The 20820-nt window shown below is 36.8% G+C and overlaps 1 protein-coding gene across 1 annotated transcript in view; it reads left to right on the top strand.

Moving 5' to 3' along the window:
* Positions 1 to 8604: 8604 nt before the first annotated feature.
* Positions 8605 to 20820, top strand: part of LOC131346134 (gamma-aminobutyric acid receptor subunit pi) — a 47319-nt gene continuing 35103 nt past the window's right edge. Inside the window, exons 1-2 of the mRNA XM_058379500.1 lie at positions 8605 to 9066; positions 20480 to 20569. Of these exons, the coding sequence (XP_058235483.1) occupies positions 20517 to 20569 (53 nt within the window). The 5' untranslated portion in view covers positions 8605 to 9066; positions 20480 to 20516. The remainder of the gene's footprint in view (positions 9067 to 20479; positions 20570 to 20820) is intronic.

Here is a 20820-nt window from a genome sequence, read left to right as displayed (position 1 = left end):
CCCTGTCATACAAGAACAGGAATCTGAGTCTACAGTGGGCACAAGCTCCCTGAAACTTGTCTGAATTTTTATTAGCACTTTGTAAACTCTGCAGACTGTTGTGCATGAAAATCCCAGGAGAGGAGCAGCTTCTGAAACACTCAAACCAGCCTGTCTGACACCAACAGCCATGCCATGGTCAAAGTCACCGAGATCGCATTTCTTCTCCTATTCTGATGACTAAAGTTCATAGCCTGTATCTGCATGATTTTATGCATTGCACTGCTGCCACATTTTCCTTACTGATCTATTGCTCTCAGCAGGTTCTAGACAACCTCTGCAACCCAACCTTCACAGCCAGTATCCATCTTTCTCTGCCCTTGATCAATTCTTGATATTTAGAACATTTTCTTTCCTTTGCTTTAAGTGGGCTTAAGGTGATCGTCGGAATCTTCTGTGGGAAATGGAGCTTTCTTCCAAGGTCAGCACTGAGAGACCCCAGAAAAGATTTCTTAAAATTGTCCCCTATAGGCATGTTAATAAAAGGTAGCACATATAGCCTGTTGAGGACTCCTCTTTTAACCCCAGCCTGACTTGTTTTCAGAGGTTTTGCTTTAGCACCTAAAATGTTTCAGTCTTTCCAGGGCTTTACAGAATGTAAAGATCCCTATGTTTAACAGACGGCAAAAATAATCAGGAAAATAATTAAGCACATAAATTCAACAGAAATGAACATCCAGATACGGAATAATGACACTGTGGAAAAAAAAAAAAAAAAAAAGGTTATAAAATAAGGACATAACCTTGTTGACAATTAATTTCATTGGAATGCTAACAGCAAATGAACAGTGTCAAATGATCTATAACTGGCAGTGACTACAAGTTAACTGCACAAGAAAACATTAGCAAAAAGCCTAAATATTTTACAGCAAAATAAAGAATTGAAACCTTTAAACTTTTAACTGATTTAAACCCTGAATTGCTTCTACTTTTATTTATTACAAAAATGTGGTACAAATGCTGGAAAAGCTCAGTGTGCGGTTCTGTGTTTAAATCTAAAAGCATTGTCACTTGCCCTAGCTATGAACTGTGTAACTTTTTGTCACATGTCTCAAATGTGAAAGGTTCAGGTTTTTAAAGAACTAGACAGAGACAACTACAGGATATAGTATGCAATGTACCAAGCTTACAAACTAGCCTTTATTTACTTTATTTACTTGACCAGTCACAGGAGTACATAAAGCAAACTTCTTAATAAGAATTTCCTTTTTAATTAAAGCTGTTTAGACTGAGACGAACCTTCAGCTTAAATCTAAGACAACTCATGCATAGAAACATGGCCATGTCTTGAAATTTTCTTGTATTTTCTACAGTTCTATAAACTTAGACACTTTTCTGTTCCTTAATAGCTTTGCGTGACATGGTTTAGAGCACAGAAAATAAATCAAAGTGAAGAGTGAGTCTGAAAGGAAGTTGATTTGATCTTGCTGAGGTCTGATCATCTGCAACAGAATTTGTCCTGAACATCAATGCAATCTTGTGCACAATTTATTGGGTGGAAGAGATATAACCTAATTTTCCATTGGAAAAATACCAGAGTCCTGTTGTGTCTGCCATGCTGTAAGGGACTGCTGTAAGTGGCAGATTATGATGTAGTCAGAGGAAGTAGAGGGAAAAAAATATGCATGAAAAAGATGCATAATTTTGTTATCTCTGAATCTCTGACTGGCCACTAGTGTCATAAAATGCAAGAATTTTACATCCCACCAAGATATTCATCTAAGCTTCTGTCATAAACACTAAATGCAGAAGCATGTTTAATTCTAGACAGCTCCAGCTTCCTTCATAATGGAAGGAAAATAGTGACATAACCATTATGCAAAAAGGAGCATAAATGTGACACTTATGAAGCAAAAAGTAGATTTGCAGTAAAAACAAGGTGCTGGTGATATCTGTTTTCCCACACAAGAGACGATAAATAATGCAGTCATGGGCTGAAAATTAAACAGATTATACAGGCTCCACAAATGAACACTGAATGCACATAGGCGAGCATACACAAAAACACACATACCTAACTGTTTTTATAGTTAACAGTTATTTTATAGTAAAACATTTCAATCAACATTGCGGAAATATGATTACAAACTAAAGACAATGAAACTTTCTTTTTAAAGATTTTAGTAACATCATAGGTAAAGTGCATGTGAAATATAATGTGTGTGTTTACCATAATTGTTATATGTGTCTACAAGGTCCTGTATATAATGTTTAATATATTGTTTATCATGGTATACACTCAGATTACAGAGATTATAAAGTTCTTTTTACTTACATTCAATTTTAGTTATGCTTGCCATCAGGGACGGACTTAGTGGTTTGGGGGCCCTAAGCGATTCCAGGTATGGGAATCTCACGCATGTGCAGTACGATAGGAACGTCCCATTATTCATGAATCATGGGGGGGTCCGCATTTGAAAAGATGTAATAATAACGTTAAAATCTTAATGGTTATAGACAGACCATACAATATATGATAGAAAAGTAATAAGTACTATATGATTTATATAGGCTTCTTGGTATTGGTCGGGGCCCCCTAATTCCCCGGGGCCCTAAGCGGCTGCTTACCTCGCTTATTGGTTAAGTCCGCCCCTGCTTGCCATATAGTGTAGGACCATATCCATAATACATTGACTGCAGCCCCTCTATTTTCAATTTTTATTTTCCAATTTCTCCTTCTCATCCCCTGTCATAAATCATGGGTGTAAGTGTAAGTGTTGTAGACATGTTAAGATGCCTCTATTATGTCAGTTTCACTATTACTGGGAATTTTCCACCATTCCAAGACTGATATCATGATATAATTTCTCAGCAATAAAAAAAATATTTTTCTTCACTTTGTTTCTTTTCTTCTTCTTTTTTTGTTTCTTCTCAGCACGTAGCACTGATAGAGTCACTGGGCTTCCATCTGTCCATCTTCAATCCCCCAAACACCATAATGTTTTCCAACATGTGCTGTGTGGCTGGTAAACTGTTCCCAAAGCAAATAAGACAGTTGTGTTGTCAATTGAATCTCTTGCTGACAGGCGGAGGTCAGCGCAGATAGTGATTCCTATAACACTCATAGTAAAGTGATAACAACTTTCTTGCTTTTTAATATACATTAAAAAAATGTACCTGTAATGTACAAGGCAAAATGAATGAAGCTCAGGGATTCTGAAAAACATCCAAGAGGTTAAAATCCTTAAATCCTTAGCAAGCTGAGAGATGAAGTGAAAACTGTAACCTTAGACATGCAAGATATTAGAACATTAAACAAGATGAACGGCACATTCAAGGCTTCACGTTTAATGAATCGCAAAGGACTTCAAAATGTTGTGGCTTATTTCAGATGTGCATCAGCATGTCTGCCTTGTGTTAACAAACCTGCTGCTGGGAAAGCCATATGGAAAAGAGATAATGCTGTGTTTTAGGCTGGAGGAGGTTGGGAGAAAAATATTTTCAGAATATTGTGGAATACAGCATTCAGTTTGGTGGATCTGTCAGTGCTCACATGAACCACAGCACAATCTACAATTATCACAATAATCTCAGTAGACTATATCTATATATTGCAATGTGCAGAGTAGCAGTTACATAATTTATAAAGACTGTGGGTTTAACTGACTGTGGTTAATTGTTATGAGCATTGTTATGCACATTTGTTTCCCTGTTGTGTGTGTGTGTGTGCCCTTAATTTATTGCTCCTGTAAAAATGTTGTGTTATATATCATGTTAGCAAGACATGATACATGCAATAAGTTTAATATCAAGTTCATATCAAAACTTAAGTTTTTCCCTTTTTTTTTTTTTTTTACATTTTTATTTATTTATTTATTTATTTATTTATTTATTTATTTGAAAAATCACATGTCTGTTCCAATTTTTTTTTTATTAATAATTTATGTGTTAGTAGTTTAATATAGGCTACGTTTTTGACAGCCAAAAGGAACTGTATGCTTGAATAAACATGATTTTAAAATATTTTGGTTTTGGTTGTTTTATTTCGCAACATAAAACTTTAAGCAACATTATGACTGTGAAATTGCAGGGTTTTTGTTTACATGCATATCATGTTATTAAATGTAGGTCTGTAAAAATGTGATTCTGTGGTCATTACATGCATATAGTAAATATCTGCATAACACATAACCATTTTCCCACAGCCTTGTGTTATATTTCTTATTTATTTATTTATTTATTTATTTATTTATTTAAATCAAGATATTTGAATGGTTCATACCTCTGGAACAAATGAATGCACACAACAGAGTATGTTCAGAATTGAGGAAGCAAGCAGGATGGTAAATAACAAAGAGAATGAGACAAACAAAAGGCCAGATGGGAGTCAGAGGAGAATATGGGAGAAGTGTCAGGGACAGGGGCAGAGGAGATTGAAGACAGGGTGGAAAAAAACAGAATAGAAGAGAAAGAGAGGCTCTGCGAGGAGGAGGAGAAGATGTTAAAAGGGTAGATATGAGACAGGTGAAGAAAATCATCAATAGTGGAACAGAAGGACAGAGAGAGTGACTGATGAGCTGCAAACATAATATGTTAGAGGCTGAGAGAATTGATTATATAGAGACAGTCTAGGCTTCTCAGTGGTACTACAGTATAGGTTCAGACGGTATGGTATATATTGTGTATGCTGAGAAGCTTTAAATTTAAAGTGTCTTCAGGAGCTGAAAGAGAATTCAGATAAGAAACTCAGTCAGGGGTTAACATCATTCTGAGAAGAGATTTTCAATCATGAACCATTTAGAGTGTTTCTCTCAGCTTGAAGAGCAAGATCAGTGAACATGGACTGTAATATTTCATGAAGTTCTTCGAACATTCTGGCAGCTGTCAATAAAATACTCAGATGAGAAACTTAAGTCTCTGTGGTTTCTGTAGAAGGGAGAAAAAATAACTGTCTGTCAATTTATAAAGCTTCACTTCTTGTAGAAACATTTAGATGTTCAAGCCTATGTATCATCTGTACATTTGTTTCAGGGGTATTAGCTTAATGATTTTATTTAAAATATTATCACATGTAAGTGGACAAGCTTTGAATGCAAATGCAGGAAATTCAACAACATTTTGAGAGTTTATTATAACTTTATTGTGTTCTTATTTTAATTCTTATTGTGTAACTGTCTATAGAATATAATATTGTTCTAAGCTTCATTTTTACTTCATTATTTGTGTTATTAATGTTTAGTTTTTGGAAATTTTTAAATGACAAATTTGTTTTTGATACAAATAAAGATATGAAGTTGAATACATTGATACACTGGTGTCCTGTATTTGTAATATGTAGATCTGAGAAGCATTTGCCCTTCATACCTACAGTGTCACTGGATCGATTCTGAACTTTGTTTTTATCGCCTGTGTGGAGTTTTCCATGTACTTCCCATGTTTGCATGGGTTATCTCTGGGTTCTCCAGTTTCTTCTCACTTCAAAGAAACATGCAGGCAAACAGATTGGGTATGCTGATTTGCCTCTTGGTGTGAATGTGTGTGTGTGCATGGTGCCCTGTGAAGGATAGGCTCTGTGTCCATGACCCTGACCAGGATAAACTGGTAAAGTGAGTAGTTAGTCCAGTTATAATTTAGTTTTGTTCTGTACACTGTGCCATTACTATAAAATAACCATAAATAATGCAGTAACAATGCTGGAAAAACTAATTACAACAATTACATACTGCCAAGGAGCTTCTGTAAGTTTACATTTTACAACAAAGAACAGTAAACTGCTTAACACTGACACATACGGCAGTTAGGTGTCTATTAAATGCTTTTATCTTCTAACGTATGGAAAAATGATTATATCACTGGTATCATGAAATCTTCTGTGAAGCAGCACTATGAAAAACAGCACTACTTAATTATGCGTTGCACCGGGTTCTGCAGAGCTGTGTGTGGTGCCAAGATTATTAATGTGTGGAGTGTCTTGATCTGTGGTGCTGAAAGTTAAATATCATATTTTCTGCTGTCCATGCAGTTAAATTCTTCTGCTGTGGAATGTTCATTTTACTAAATGCATGGAAAATGTTTATATTTACAACCCTACAATAATAAGAAATGATACTTAAACTAAACCATCGTTAATACTCAAAATAAATATGCAGCATTTCAATGTATAAGACAAAACAAACAAATTAGCAAGTTTTTCTCAACTATATATCATAGGTTAGGGGTACATAGTGGCTTAGTGGTTAGCATGATTACCTCACACATCCAGGGCTAAGCATGTTTGTATGCTATCCCCCATCTTTGGGGTTTCCTCCGGGTATCATGGTTTCCTCCCCTAGCTCAAAGACATGCATTGTAGGCTGACTGGCATCTCTAAATTGTCCATAGTGTGTGAATGGCTGTGTGAGTGTGTTATTGTGCCCTGCTATTCACTGGCACCCTGTCCTGGGTGTCCCTTGCCTTGAGTCCCATAGGAGAGACTCCAGGTTCCCTATGACCCTGTGTAGGATAAGTGGTTCAGAAAATAGACGGATGAATTGATGGATGGATGGATGGCTATCATAGGTTATAAATTCTTGAAAAAATAGAAAAAGAATAAAAATGTAGATAAAAAAGTTATTGCCATATACCTCATTTTAATCCCAAAGAATTTTGGGATAGTCATTTGGATAGTCTGTTAGCTTAAACGTATACTATTCACTCCACACGAGTCTCACAATCTATTTTTTTGAATAGATAAGTGTTCCCTGGTCTGGACCTGGAGATCTACAATACTGAATATTTTAGCACTTTCTCATCTGTAACGCATCAATTTAAAAGGCATGAATTACTGAATGTTTGAGCTGAGATTAAAGGGATCAGGTGCAACTGAGAACCAGCCTTGTAAAATAACAGCGAGGAGGATTGACATGATTTCTGTGGTGCAGCAGAAAACATAATGCTTAATTGATTTTTTTTCCAGTTGCAGTGTGGTAACTATATACCAAAAAGTGAAAATGTAACTAATCAATTTATTGGGGATAATTGATTCATGACACTTGGGGATTAGTTGCTGGAAGGATGAAAAAGGTATCTGTAGTCTTACCTACTTAAGGAATTAGGACAAATACATACACTTAATCTGGTCAACCATATGAAGGCCATTTGTTTCTCTATAACATTTGGCATCTCGCTTATACACCGATCAGGCATAGCATTATGAGCAGTGACAGGTGAAGTGAATAACACTGATTATCTCCTCACCTGTTAGTGGGTGGGATATATTAGCCAGCAAGTGAACATTTTGTCCTCAAAGTTGATGTGTTAGAAGGAAACATGGGCAAGCGTAAGGATTTGAACGAGTTTGACAAGGGCCAAATTATGATGTCTATGTGAGTGTGTATATGTGAGTGTGTATATGTGAATGTGTGTATACATATGTGCGCATCCAGGCTTTAAGCCTTTTGGGGAGATGCAATGTACCTATAATGATAGGAATCGAAACATGATCCAATGGAAAGAGAACGCAAAACCTAAATAGCAAGAGTGATATGTTTGGATTTTGTTTGATTTTATGTGAAATATGAGAAGTATGAATGCTATGTTTGATTGAGTGATGCCTAGACGACTGGATCAGAGCATCTCCAAAACTGCAGCTCTTGTGGGGTGTTCCCAGTCTGCAGTGGTCAGTATCTATCAAAAGTGGTCCAAGGAAGGAACAGTGGTGAACCTGTGACAGGGTCATGGGCAGCCAAGGCTCATTGATGCACATGGGGAGTGAAGGCTGGCCCGTTTGATTTGATCCAACAGACGAGCTACTGATGCTCAGATTGCTGAAGAAGTTAATGCTGGTTCTGATAGAAAGGTTTCAGAATACACAGTGCATGATGGATCAGGGCTGTTTTGGCAGCAAAAGGGAGACCAACACAATACTACAGTAGGTAGGTGGCCATAATGTTATTCCCTATTGGTGTACATCTATCAATGGAAAAGGACAAGCTAATTCCTGCTGATCAGATATTATTTGGGTGGTGGACCATTCTCAGAACAGTTATGATGCTGACGTGGTGGTATGTGAGTCTTTTAATGTTTTTTTTTCCACTAGTGTATTGCTTTCTAGGTCCGTTTAAGTCCCTTTAAGCCCCCTCCCACCTTAAAAAAAGGTGAAAAACATGAAAAAGAAAATCCGAGTAAAGACTAAATAAACAAAGCAAACAGAAGAAATACTGCAGATTTCAGTGTGACATTGTGGTTACATCAGTCAGGCAGTTGTACACTTAATACCACTTCCTGCTTAAGCCAATATCACACAAGAACAATTTGTCATTTCTGTGCTAAATCCTCACTACAGGCACTCAACACTAAATATAGCCCATTGTGTATGTTTACTTACACACACCTATGCTCTTAGTTCACCATCTAGATACTCTTCATTCATGCTAATTATCTTGTAGCCCTTCATCAGTAACTATCTCTGACACGAATGCTGCTGCAGATTAGTCACTACAAAAACAACCTCCAACACACTACCATGTCAGATATTGTTGATGTGATGAGAATGATCTACTCTACCATGTATGGAATATGGTTCTCTGGTAGTCCTGGGTTGATCTTTTCTTATATTGCAAATGTTAGTGAGCTGTTTGTAGCAACAGATGGGCTATGGTCAGTTATTATATCCACAAAGTGCACCTGAGGTAGACAGAGAGAGAGAGAGCAAGAGAGAGAGAGAGACAGACAAAAGGAGATAGATAGATAGATAGATAGATAGATAGATAGATAGATAGATAGATAGATAGATAGATAGATAGATAGATAGATAGTGACTGAGGTGGAGTTTGGTACAGTGTGGAGGTAGTAAACGAGCCAGCGCGGGTGAACATGCGCGCGTGCAGAGCGCATTGAGCACAGTGAGCGCGTGGAGGTGCAGGCGCAGGTGGAGGCGCGCGGATTAGCGCACGTGTTTTCGCGCTCAGTTTAACGGCATCTCAGCGAGGCGGAGGCGCGCGGCGCCATTTGCTGCTTTTGTTCCTTATCGGTGGGAAACGCGGCAACGTTCTCTGGCGACGCACCCGCATGTTTCTGAGAGATGCCCTCTTCAAAACGTCATCACGGGTAAGTTGGTGATCGCTCACTGCCCATGGCTTCACTTTGCCTTTGTTTATTATTATGCACTATTTTTTTTTTATTGAGGCTATAAGAGTGTGTGGATGTATTGATGTTAGAACTAAGTTTAAGAGAATGATGAATGTTATAGGTGCGATTATAGATCATGTCTCATCTGTTCACTGTGCGCATGCCGAGTTAATACATGACTTAAAAAAATGCACTACCTTTTAATTAAATCTAATCAATTATCAAGGATGCAATAAAATACTTCTTATTATCTGTTTGAGACATCTCAGCCTGGCTTACTTCCACAATTAAGGGTTATGTAAACATGGCAATGCGTGACTTGCCAATAAAATTCTGTTAGATTATAAATGGGATCTTTGTGAATTGTTATGAAACAGTGAGTTGTTTTTTTTTTATGTCATTGTCTGATTCATGACTGTGAGTGGTCAATAACATGGCCAGACGCTCTAGGGGATTTGATTCACTGACAGGTATGGGGAAATTGGGTTATGCAGACACATGCATGAGCCTTGTGTGTGTGTGTGTGTGTGTGTGTGTGTGCATGTTCAAAAAGGATGTACTGCATTAGCCTGTCAGTGGATTCTTGTCTTAATTGATGCACACACCCAATATTAATGAACACAAGCAAGCAAACAAATATGTACATAAAGTTTTCTAATAGCTGCAATGATCTAGCCGTTTTTCTTCAAGGTCTTCCTTCAAGCACTACTGAAACATTTTTTATTACTAAATGTAGGACATACTATTACTTTTTTCTACAGATATACAGTATCCATATCAGCTCTTAAGTTTTTGCAGATTTGCAGAACGCTCTCAGTCGAGCATTACAGTACTGTAAAAGCAGGTGTGGAAATGAACAGGATTACCATAAATAAGGTTTTAGGAATAAACTGCTGAAGAGGAATGAACCCACTTTTATCATCAAAACTGCAGAAGTTGGCATGTCTTTTTTTTTTTCTCAGAATTCACTAGACTTGCCCAGATCAAGCCAGTTTGTGTGTGTGTGTGTGTGTCTATGTGAGTGTATATATGTGAGTGTGTGTCTACATGTGTGCGCATCCAGGCTTTAAGCCTTTTGGGGGAAGCAATGTACCTATAATTATAGGAATCGAAACATGATCCAATGGAAAGAGAATGCAAAACCTAAATAGCAAGAGTGATATGTTTGGATTTTGTTTGATTTTATGTGAAATATGAGAAGTATGAATGCTATCCCCATCCTAAAATTGGGCTTCAGGTTTGTAACTTGAATCATGCAAATTGTTACAAATATATACGAATGTGATCATGTTGGGGAATAATGCCAATTTTAACTGTGCAGACAGAACTGGCATCAGCCCAACTACAAGATTGAAAAATAACATGTTTTAATGTTTACTTTTTATTCATATTCTTCAATTTTTATCATTTGAAACAGTGTTATGTTTTCTGGTTCTCATTTGTGATAGATCACTGTCACTTCCAAACAAAAGGAGAAATGTGTGTTTTCATCACTTTTATAGAAAGGTATGAACTTATCCATACCATGATATAAGATTTTGTCTGTATCAACCCGGTATGGAATATATTGTCAACTTGAAATTGTTTATTTGTACTATATTTCCAGCCTTTAACAAATGGATTCATTAGGTATAATACAATTTTGGTTTTTGTGAAAATCAGTTGTTTATATAATTGAAATACATTAAACAATAAGTGAATAAGTGAATTAGAATAAGAAAGTAAGTAAAAAACCATTATTAAAGGTTCATAAATGATAAAAGATTGAAGAATTTTATCTTGATTTCAATACATAATATAAGGATTGTGGAATTGGATGGAGATTGGTGGATAAAGTAAAATTGGAAGAAGGACATAGAAAGAGAAGCGTGATTCTATTTTATTCCTATATTTCTATTTATTTCCTCCCCTTGTACCTTGGCTCGTGATGCTGGCTGTAATTACTAAGGTTCTTTACTGAAGGAATTCCAGCAATCGGAATGCAGCGCACATGGCACAAGTCAACAGCTCAGCCCATCATGAAGCAATGATTAAATCCACCAGCAGCTTGAGCTTAGCTATTAATTATGAGCATTTAGGCTATAAGCACTCAGGCGAGAAGCAAGAAGGGGCTACTCAAATATTGCAAGAATTAAGAATCAGGTGGAGTTGTATGTTACAGTTCAATTAGCACAAAGTAGACAAGCAACTTGCCATTGGAAGAAAAACAATAAACAAAAGCATAAAAGTTCATCTGTTCATTCAGTTTAGATTCACACTTTTAATCACTTTGCCCTTGAGGAGTTAACACAGTCCTCCAACTTCCTCCAGTCAGTCTATACATTAGTCATTTCTAAGTATGGTTACAGTTGTGCATATGAAAACCTGATAGCTAATTGCAATGTATATATAAATTACAGTCTATACATCAAAATGATTTGCAACACATGTAGACATGTATTATCAGCCAATCATGTAGTGTTTAAATTCATACAGATACAAGTAAAGAGCTTCAATTAATGTTTAAACATGGGAAATATGGGAAAACATGTCATCTTAGTGATTTTGACCATGTCATGGCTGTTGGTGCCAGATGGTGCTGATCTGAATTTCATGTGCAAATTCAGTCTCTACACAGAAAAAAACACCAAAACATTTACTGAGCAGCCATTCTGAGATCAGAAAAGCCTTGTTGATTAGAGAGGTGAGAGGAGGATGGTCAGACAGGCTCGAGCTGACAGGAAGGGTCAAACCAACTGCTTGGTTTTTGGTTCGGAGTTTTTCCCCTCCATAATCCATATGACTTTGGTGTATTCCACAGTTTGAGGACAGCTGGCAAGCATGACCCTTTGGGACTTGAAGCTTGAATGATGCTTCAGATGTGGTTTGGATTATTAGCCGGGTTAGGCATCCATTTTTCTTTCACAACTCATACTCCAGATCGACTGAATTATATTTTTTCTGGGTTTCTTTGAATTCCTTTTTCCCAGTTATCTGCATAACTTAAGATGTCTGTCCAGCTGAGAAAAGAATACAGGATACTATTATTTGAAGTCTTTGATGTCTGACATAGTTTGTCATTTACGATTGCTGAGGATCCCACTTGCTTCTTCTGCACACAGTGTAGAAGAGGTGTCTTTTTAAATATTTATAGAAGGGTCACTGTGCAGGCTTTTCTGTTTGAAGGGCTAGGTTAGCATTAAACACTTTGATCAAGAGGACAGTGACAGAGTCAGATGAAGGTCAGATATTCCATACAGGACTTGGTCCAGTAGTTCTAGTTTCTGATGTGCTGATCTATTTTTAATGTGCTGATATATTTCTTTCACCTGACATTATGAAGATGTTTGCAACAACTTCACCATGTGGGAGGTGGTGTAGCAGGTAGCATTGCCCTCTCACAGCTTGTGAGGAGTTTCATGTTTTCCCTGTGTCCTTGTGGGTTTCTTCCAATTTTCTCCCATCTACAAAAGAATCCAGTAGGTTGATTGGCTATTTTAGATTGCCCCTTGGTGTGTGTGTGTGTTCATGATTCCCTGCAATAGACTGGGGTCCACTGCAGTGCATATTCATCTCACCCACTACTCCCATCACAGGCACTGGATCCACTGTAACCCTGATCAGCATAAAGAGATTACTGTCACCAAATGAATAATGAATTTCTGCTTTGTGCTTTCCTGCTAATGATAAAAGGTTTTTCTCACATGGTTAAACCAGGGTCTTTTAAGACTACATTTTGTGGATAAAAGATTATTAAGAACTCAATCTCTATAAATTGCTTTTAGTCATTCTCTACAGATTTTGTGGCCAATATACCAATTTCAGTATCTCTCATTTTTGTATCAAGCCAATCCCAGTAGGATACCTGACACAGCTGGTTTCTTCAAGGCTCATAACATTTATAAGATGAGTAATGGTATACAGGAAACATAGTTCACTGTGTTGCTCACGTATTCATTCTTATGAAGACCTCTAGAGTTTGCTTCATATAAAGCCATCTAGTGTCTACTTCATAGGAAAACCTCTAGTTCTACTTCATATGAAGATATCCAGCTTCTGCATCATAAAACACCTGTAGTTCCCACTTCATCTAAAGACATCTAGCTTCTGATTCATAGGAAGACTTATCTGAAGACCTATCCTTCCAGTTCATATAAAGACCCTGAGATTCATCTTCATCTAAAGACCCCTAGCTTTTGTTTCTTATCAAGACTTCAGAATGATATGAAGTGGTTTTGATGGGTACAAAAACTTTTAGCATCCAATTCCTCATCTAAATACTTTTAGATACTTTTAGCATATAAAGGCATCTAGCTTACACTTAAAAGCCAGGTACATTAAACTGTGAACAATGGCCAAGACTTGCCAACTTTCACAGAAAGAGATCATTTGACTGATACAGACAAAATGTTTGTAGTGAAAGTTAACAAATACACAAGGATATCTCATTTATCCACCAACTGCTTTAAACAAAACCTTATTATCTGCCCAGTTTTTATCCAGGGACTACATTATGATCCATAAAGTTCATTCTGTTTTGTTGTTCAAAAGTTGGCACCCAGAAGTACGTACTCATGGAAGTGCAAAAAGCAAGACAGACTGCCCGCTTTTAATCCAGACTGCTTGTTTATCTGCCTGTTTATCTGCCCATTTTTAATCCAGTGACTATATTATGTGTTCAAAAGTTGGCTCATGGAAGAGCATACACATGGAAGTGCAGAAAGTACGACAGACTGCGAGCTCAAGATCCAGAAGATTGTGGCCAGAAAAGTGTACAAAAGATATAGAAATGCTGAGGCATTAGTGGAGGATGTGATGCGCAGGCTGAATGAACAATGGTGGAGTCTCTGGCATAGGTGCTTTTCCACAATTGATTTTCCTCAGAGCTGTTTTGATGCCCTATAATTTCTAGTTTCACACTCTGAAATAATTGAACTCCACGGTGATTATAGTGTGTGTGTGTTATATTGTACAAAGATGTAGCATTTGTAGTGGATAGATTGGCAAACACTAATAGCAAGAAACAGCTAGCAGCACTGTATGCCATAACAGATGGCAAAATCAGTGTAAATTGTGCATTTAAGCAGCGTGACACAATAATTAGCTTTACACTGCAGAATTAGGTATTAAAGTGGAGCATGTTATAACTTAGCGGGTTGTTGTGTTCAGCTTGAGCACAGCCATTAAAAATGGGTATAAAGCATTTACATGGGCCTGCAGGGCTTGTATACAAATATGTGCTTGAATTAATAATTAAATGAATGAAATTCACATTGAAACCATTTAAGCTTAATAAAATAATGTGCCTGAGTCATTTATGCCTCTGACTATTGGTGAGTATATATAAGTGTGTGTGTGTGTGTTTCATACACTTATTTTGGCCATCAGGATTGTAAGCATGGCTGCTGAGCACTCCATTATTCTTCAGACTCGGTGGAATCAACTGAATAGACCTGAGAGAGACCTGCTGACCTCTAGATTCTCCACCAGAATATCCAGCAGCACTACAGCAATTCTGCTTCAGGGAAGTGGTCAGAGGTCATGGTTGGCTATTCTAGTGTATTGTGTTAACAATATTGTTTGGCCCAGGGCATTATAAATAAGTAGGTCAGAATTTGAACTTACTGCCTGAACCGAAAAATGTAAGAAAGTTAGAGAAAAAATACTGTAAGGGACTTCAAAACACACATGATATTGATTTTTTTACTGGCTTTCAGCATCGTAACATACCAGGTACTCAAGGTGATAATATCTATACACCAGTCTTTCTGACTGCAGCTTTTGCTGTTTTTTCTAGTATGCTAGTATCTAAAGTGTCAGTACAGCATGCTTCGGAGAAGAATGTTTTTTTTTTTCAACCCTTATTCACTATAAAGAGGAAAATTATCAGAGGAGGGAGTGTGGAGTTGCTTCAGATAATACATTTTTATTTGTGCTATTTTTTTAACCAGTAGTCTACTTTATTATTTAGTCTGTTGAACATATTGATTGATATGCAGGCATATCAAGTCAAAAAGCTTTGATGTGATATTATATGCTGCATAGTTTATATCTCTACAAATAACTCAACCAGGATAAGATATTATTTAATACTTACACTAATAAAACATTATCTAATGAAGCTAATGATTATATTGTTTTTTTTTGTATTTGCATTTGTGGATCAAATGATCTGTACAGTCGAGGAAGTAATTTGTTCCGATGATCAGCTCATCAAATAACACCTCTTCATAACTTTTCTAAGCTTACACATAAGCTTGTTCATTTTGGCTAGATAGAAAGCTAGAACTCTGTAACATTGGATACTAGAAACACTGACATCACAGCTCCAAGGTTTGATCCTGAGCTCTGTCTCTGTGGTGTTTCACATCGTGTTCTCACCGTGTCTGTACAGGTTTCTTCAGGATTGCCTGGATTCCCCCCCCCACTGTTAAAAAAACGTGCCAGTGACTATAAATTGCCTAAGAGTGTGTGAATGAGTATGAATGTATATGGTGCCCCTAATAGATTGGTGTCCCATCCAGGATGTGTTCCTACTTTGTAGTGTTCTCAGGATCAGTTCCTCGGCAGAATAAAGAAATGACTTACAGAGCTGCTTTGTTGTCTTCTTAAAAAAAGAAAACTGTGCTAAGCCAGGGTCTAAGAATACCAATAAACTAAATTATGCGAAAGCTAAAGAAAGTACAAGACAGCAGTTGAATGCTTATTTTATTAGATTTAGTGTCTCTCTCTGTCTCTTTACTTAGTCAGACGAGGACTGTGTGTTATCCGGAGTACAAACATAGCACTAGTTTATAATCAGAAGGGTGAGAATGAAATGTAATTATGAGATTAGGCAGAAGATATGAGAGCTGATACGATAAAATTATATGTTGCTTGAGTATGCATTACCTAAGAAGGATGCACTTAAGGTATTTAATATTTGCTTTTGTTATTGCAGGTTTGGTCAGACAGTATAACAGGTGCTACATCATGTCTCACCAGACAGTGAAATTTGTTTAAGCTAGCCTACAGCACACACACACAAACATATATACAGACATGTGACAAATTAAAGAAATAACGCAACATCACAAGCTTCCAGAGCAGATTCAGCATACCTATGCAAAGTTTCTACAAGTCTCTAGAACTGAATTGGAGAAATACTATTCTTCCAAATGATATTCCCTTAGTTGGTTTTTTAATGATGGTGTTGGTGACAACACTCCAAAATCACCCATGGGTGATTGATTAGATTGAGATCTGCTAACTGTGAAAGCTATAGCATTTACCATTTTGTTTAGATCGAGAAATAACTTAAAAATGGAAAAAGGAGCTACAATTTGTATAGTACCAGTAAGAGTGATGATATCATCACCCAGTGTTCACCCTAGACATCTAGACCTGGTGTAATATGCAGGTCTGTGGTTAATTAGTCAGTACTAGTCACAGTGATAGCAAGCAGAGAACTGTGAGGATTCAGTCAGCATCATGGACGTGTGAATGGAGACAAATTAAGAAAAAATGGTGGCTCTTGCGTTGTATTTTGCTGGCATGCATCTGACTATCATGAGCCATAACGCTTCAGTTTGCCTTGGAATAGACTCTCTTGGCACAAATCTCTGGAACTGTACTAGAGCGATGAACAGCAAGCTTCCAAAAGATATTCCCTCAATTAGTGTTGATGATGGTGGTGGAGGCATACGATTCACTCGTTTTTTTGAGGATTATGAGTCCTGGACCATTCTCAAGAATGGTCACTTTCAAGACTGCTTACTCCCTTTAAACAGATGGTGTTATTTATCTTATATTTATTCTTTGGTGTGTGTTGGTGAGTAAACATTTGCTGGTTTATTTTAGTGCTGATTTAGTCCCTCTAGTTATGTGACTTCTGTCAAATGAGTTACAGGGAAAAAAAAACTTTGGTATTTTGGGACCTGTTTTTTTAGCCTAACCGTCTGTTTCCTGCACACCACAGAGGGAATTGAGTTTTGTGTCATATAAACTCAATATTAAAGCATTTAAAAGAAAATAAACAATATACAAGAACTGCTGAAGAACACAAACCCACAAAGGAGAAACCTGGATGTGAATTATTGATGATTTTGTAAGCCAGAGGTTAGTGAAAGTACTTCTGAACTTAGACGTTTCTTTTGTTTACATTTTAGTTTTGCTTTATGAATGTTGTGGTTGCATTTATGCCAGTTTGTGGTTCAATTAAGGATACTTGGCTGCCATGCTGGATCTTAATCACCTGCCCTTTCAGATACTCTAGGTTACACTGTACACATAATTTCTTGGAATTCAAACTTATTAAGCTTGACCTTGCCTAATTTAAGAACATTGAGTGTGAAATAATTATTAAAGTATTATAAAGTGTATCTTGTTATTGCCAAAAAATAACTATGTGACTATAAATAGTAAAACTTTAGGCAACCATTAACCTAAAACATTAGAAAGAGTATATAGCATTATTTGGTTCAGCGTCTTCACGTCACAGTTAATGTAAACATGTTTGTGGTGATAGGGCCCTTCTTTCTCTCAACCCACTTGTACACTGTGTTGCCACACAGTTGGGGAGAACTTGTATTTTGTTGGTTAGACATGGAAGAAATACAATATATCACAGGCTTAAATTTATTCATGGGATAAAACATGTAGGTGTGCCTTTTAGGAAACAATCATTGACAGCGATGTGAACTGCACCGATGAGAAGCATAGTTACTCTCACCAACCTCAGTTTGATCATTATTTTTCAGAAACAGCAGTAACAAGTGTTTTGCCAACAATTTTATCCAGCAATTCTTAAACAATTACATTTTAAATGTGCTTTCAAATGTTAGATTTTAATTCTTTTAAAATTTATAGTTACGTTTAATGTGGAATGCCCAGAAAACAAGTTAAGCCCTGTTATTACTTATGTTATAACCAGTCCTTTTGTCAACATCCAAAGAGTGTTGTTTTGAAGATAGTGAAAAACATATTGACAATAAAAATCTGTTTATTGTTAGTTTTAGATTATCTGCAGAATTCAACAGCACCGTGGTATATGTCTATAAAGTTTATCTTTATGTTAATGTTTTTGTTTATTCAAATACAAAAGCACTGGATAAATACAGAGTGTACTGCTTCCCAGGCAATTCAGTGGCAAGGCATTTGATAAGGAGATGAAGGTCTGTGTGGTAGAACAGAAGACATGCTTCTGAGAGAGAAATCATACCCAGAAGGCCTGAGACAGCTGTGGTGCCCACTGGGGACAATTAGATTAGAAACAAACTTGATCAACTCCAGATTTTTTTCAATGGCTCAAGCAGCTTTTAGGCAAAACACCATATGTGCTGTGTAAAGCACAGTGTAAACATACCCTCACAGGTACAAAAGCTATCCTCAAATCATCACATCAGTGCTCGACCTCACTAATGCTCTTGTGGTTAAATGAGCACAAATCCCTACAGCCATGTTCTAAACTCTAGTGTAAAAACTTCCCAGAAGAGTGGAGGCTCTTACAGCTGCAAAATTGGGAGCAAATTCTTATTAATGCCCATGGTTTTGGAACAACATGTTAAACAAGCAAATGATTTAGCTGTGATGGTAAGGTGTCCATGAACATTTACATATAGTGTATAAACAAGCAAACAAACAAACAAAGCTCCCTAGAGTGTACCACACTAGCGAAAATCTGTGGTACCTTCTTTGCTAGAGATGAAATTCTTTGTGAGCATGTAGCACTTCATCACCTAAATACATTTTTGTATCCACATCACTGATGTCAGCGTCCACAAACTTGCCATAGTGTAAATATACACTATATGTCTCCATATTAATGTACATGGTTTGGATGTTCAGTGGTCAAGTGTCCACATATTTTTGGTCATATAGAGTATCTAATGGATTGTTAAAAGAGATTATAACAAACACACAAGCATATAACAACAACAACAACAATAATAATAATAATAATAATAATGATAATAATAAAATTAACAGGAATATATTTTGAAGTATTTTCTTAACACTATTTAGGAAATGTATAAAGAATTAATTTCTTATTTACTAAAATGACATTTTTCCATTGCCTGTCTCTAAAATTCTTTGGCCGCATACAGATGATCAGCAGCTAAGCCTCTTTGCATCAGCAAAGCCACTGCTTTCCTGTGAAGATAGCTGTGCAGCTTCGCCTAAAGGCATCTCCACTCGGGCAGCACACACTACTTGGATCTGATGCTTCACTCACTTTCAACTTCCACTCAGTTTAGACTAACCAACAAAATGAGCCCTTATATGTAACAAAGCAATGATGTGGCACTAGTTATAATAGAGGAGCTGCTAATGATTTATGTGTCTTGTTATCCAAAGCTTTTTGATATAACCTTAAATACATTACCATGACTTTCAGAAAAAAAGGTAGCATGGAGAAATGTCAGCAGAGAAACAGCAATTGTTTGCCAAGTCTCATGCCCTCCATGTTTGCTCCTGTCTTCTTCAAAGAAAACCTTTTTTTTAGTGATTTGGATACATGCAGGATTTATAAACATGCCGAAAGGGCTAGCTAAAATGTTTTCAAATTCACAGATGAAATGATGATTGAAGTGGTGTGGCACTGCTTCTAGATCATGGCAAAAAGCATTTTCATTTGTACAGTACACCTATTGTGGTGAGCAGCACGCAAAATGCTAATAATCTGTAGGCGCCCTTAGACTGACTAGCTGGGAAACAGAACAGTTATATGGATTGGTACAAATTTGCATTTCATAACCGCAGACTGACCTTTCAACTACTCACACTGTACTTCATCTCAGAACAACAGAAATCACACTTCTTTCAGTGTACAAATACCTCACAAAGTGGGTGTTTTTACCAATCTAATGCTGAATGTGAGTGTCTTGAGTCCCCTCAGGCTGATAAATTGTCGACAAGCCGGTAGTCCTCAGCTCCAGTGATCTGCGTAGTTTCAAATGCAAAAACCCTCGGAGATGCTAAAAATATATACGTACAGAAGTATGTGTGAGTTTTTCAGAAAGAATACATTTCACCAAGTGACAACAAAACATATTTTCTGTTGTATTCAACCTTGTTTACATTCACTTGACACAAACAGCCTCCAGCTACACACACACACACACACACACCATCTCTATCTATCTATCTATCTATCTATCTATCTATCTATCTATCTATCTATCTATCTATACGTGTGCGTGTGTGTGTGTGTTTCAAATCATGACACAGTGCACAATACACATCTTACTGACAGAATTTGCACCTTAAAAGGGTGCTATTATATCATTTCTATATCTAAGACACCTGATCCATGTACCCACTGCATGGAATGTTTTCTAAGAAGCTGTGGTTCATTACTAAACTATGGACTTAAATGTGAATTTATACTTACCCTAAAGCTAACAGACATGACCCTATGCTCTCTCTCTTCTAGTTAAACTCTGGGAGACAACTGCTGTCTTCCTCAAATTATGACCATGATCCATTCCTGTTTCACTCTTTTTGCCTTCATCCTCTTCAGCAGGTAAGTTATACTGGTGATCTCCTTTCTGCTGCTTCATGCTGTTGTATTAGCATGTGTAACATCTCCAAATGCCTTGAATGTTCATTGATGTACAAGATAATCCTGGTCCATATAGGTACAGTCCAATATAGAATTATTTGATTATTATTATTATTATTATTATTATTATTATTACATGAAGACTAGTATATAAAAACAATTACACTTGCAGTGAGTGATGTTTCCAGCATGATGATGTTGTATAGTTTTAT

Source organism: Hemibagrus wyckioides, linkage group LG03, assembly GCF_019097595.1.
Source record: "Hemibagrus wyckioides isolate EC202008001 linkage group LG03, SWU_Hwy_1.0, whole genome shotgun sequence".
In the NCBI taxonomy this organism is placed as follows: Eukaryota; Metazoa; Chordata; class Actinopteri; order Siluriformes; family Bagridae; genus Hemibagrus; species Hemibagrus wyckioides.
Note: the sequence above shows the minus strand (reverse complement) of the source record. Positions and strands in the feature narration are given on the sequence as shown.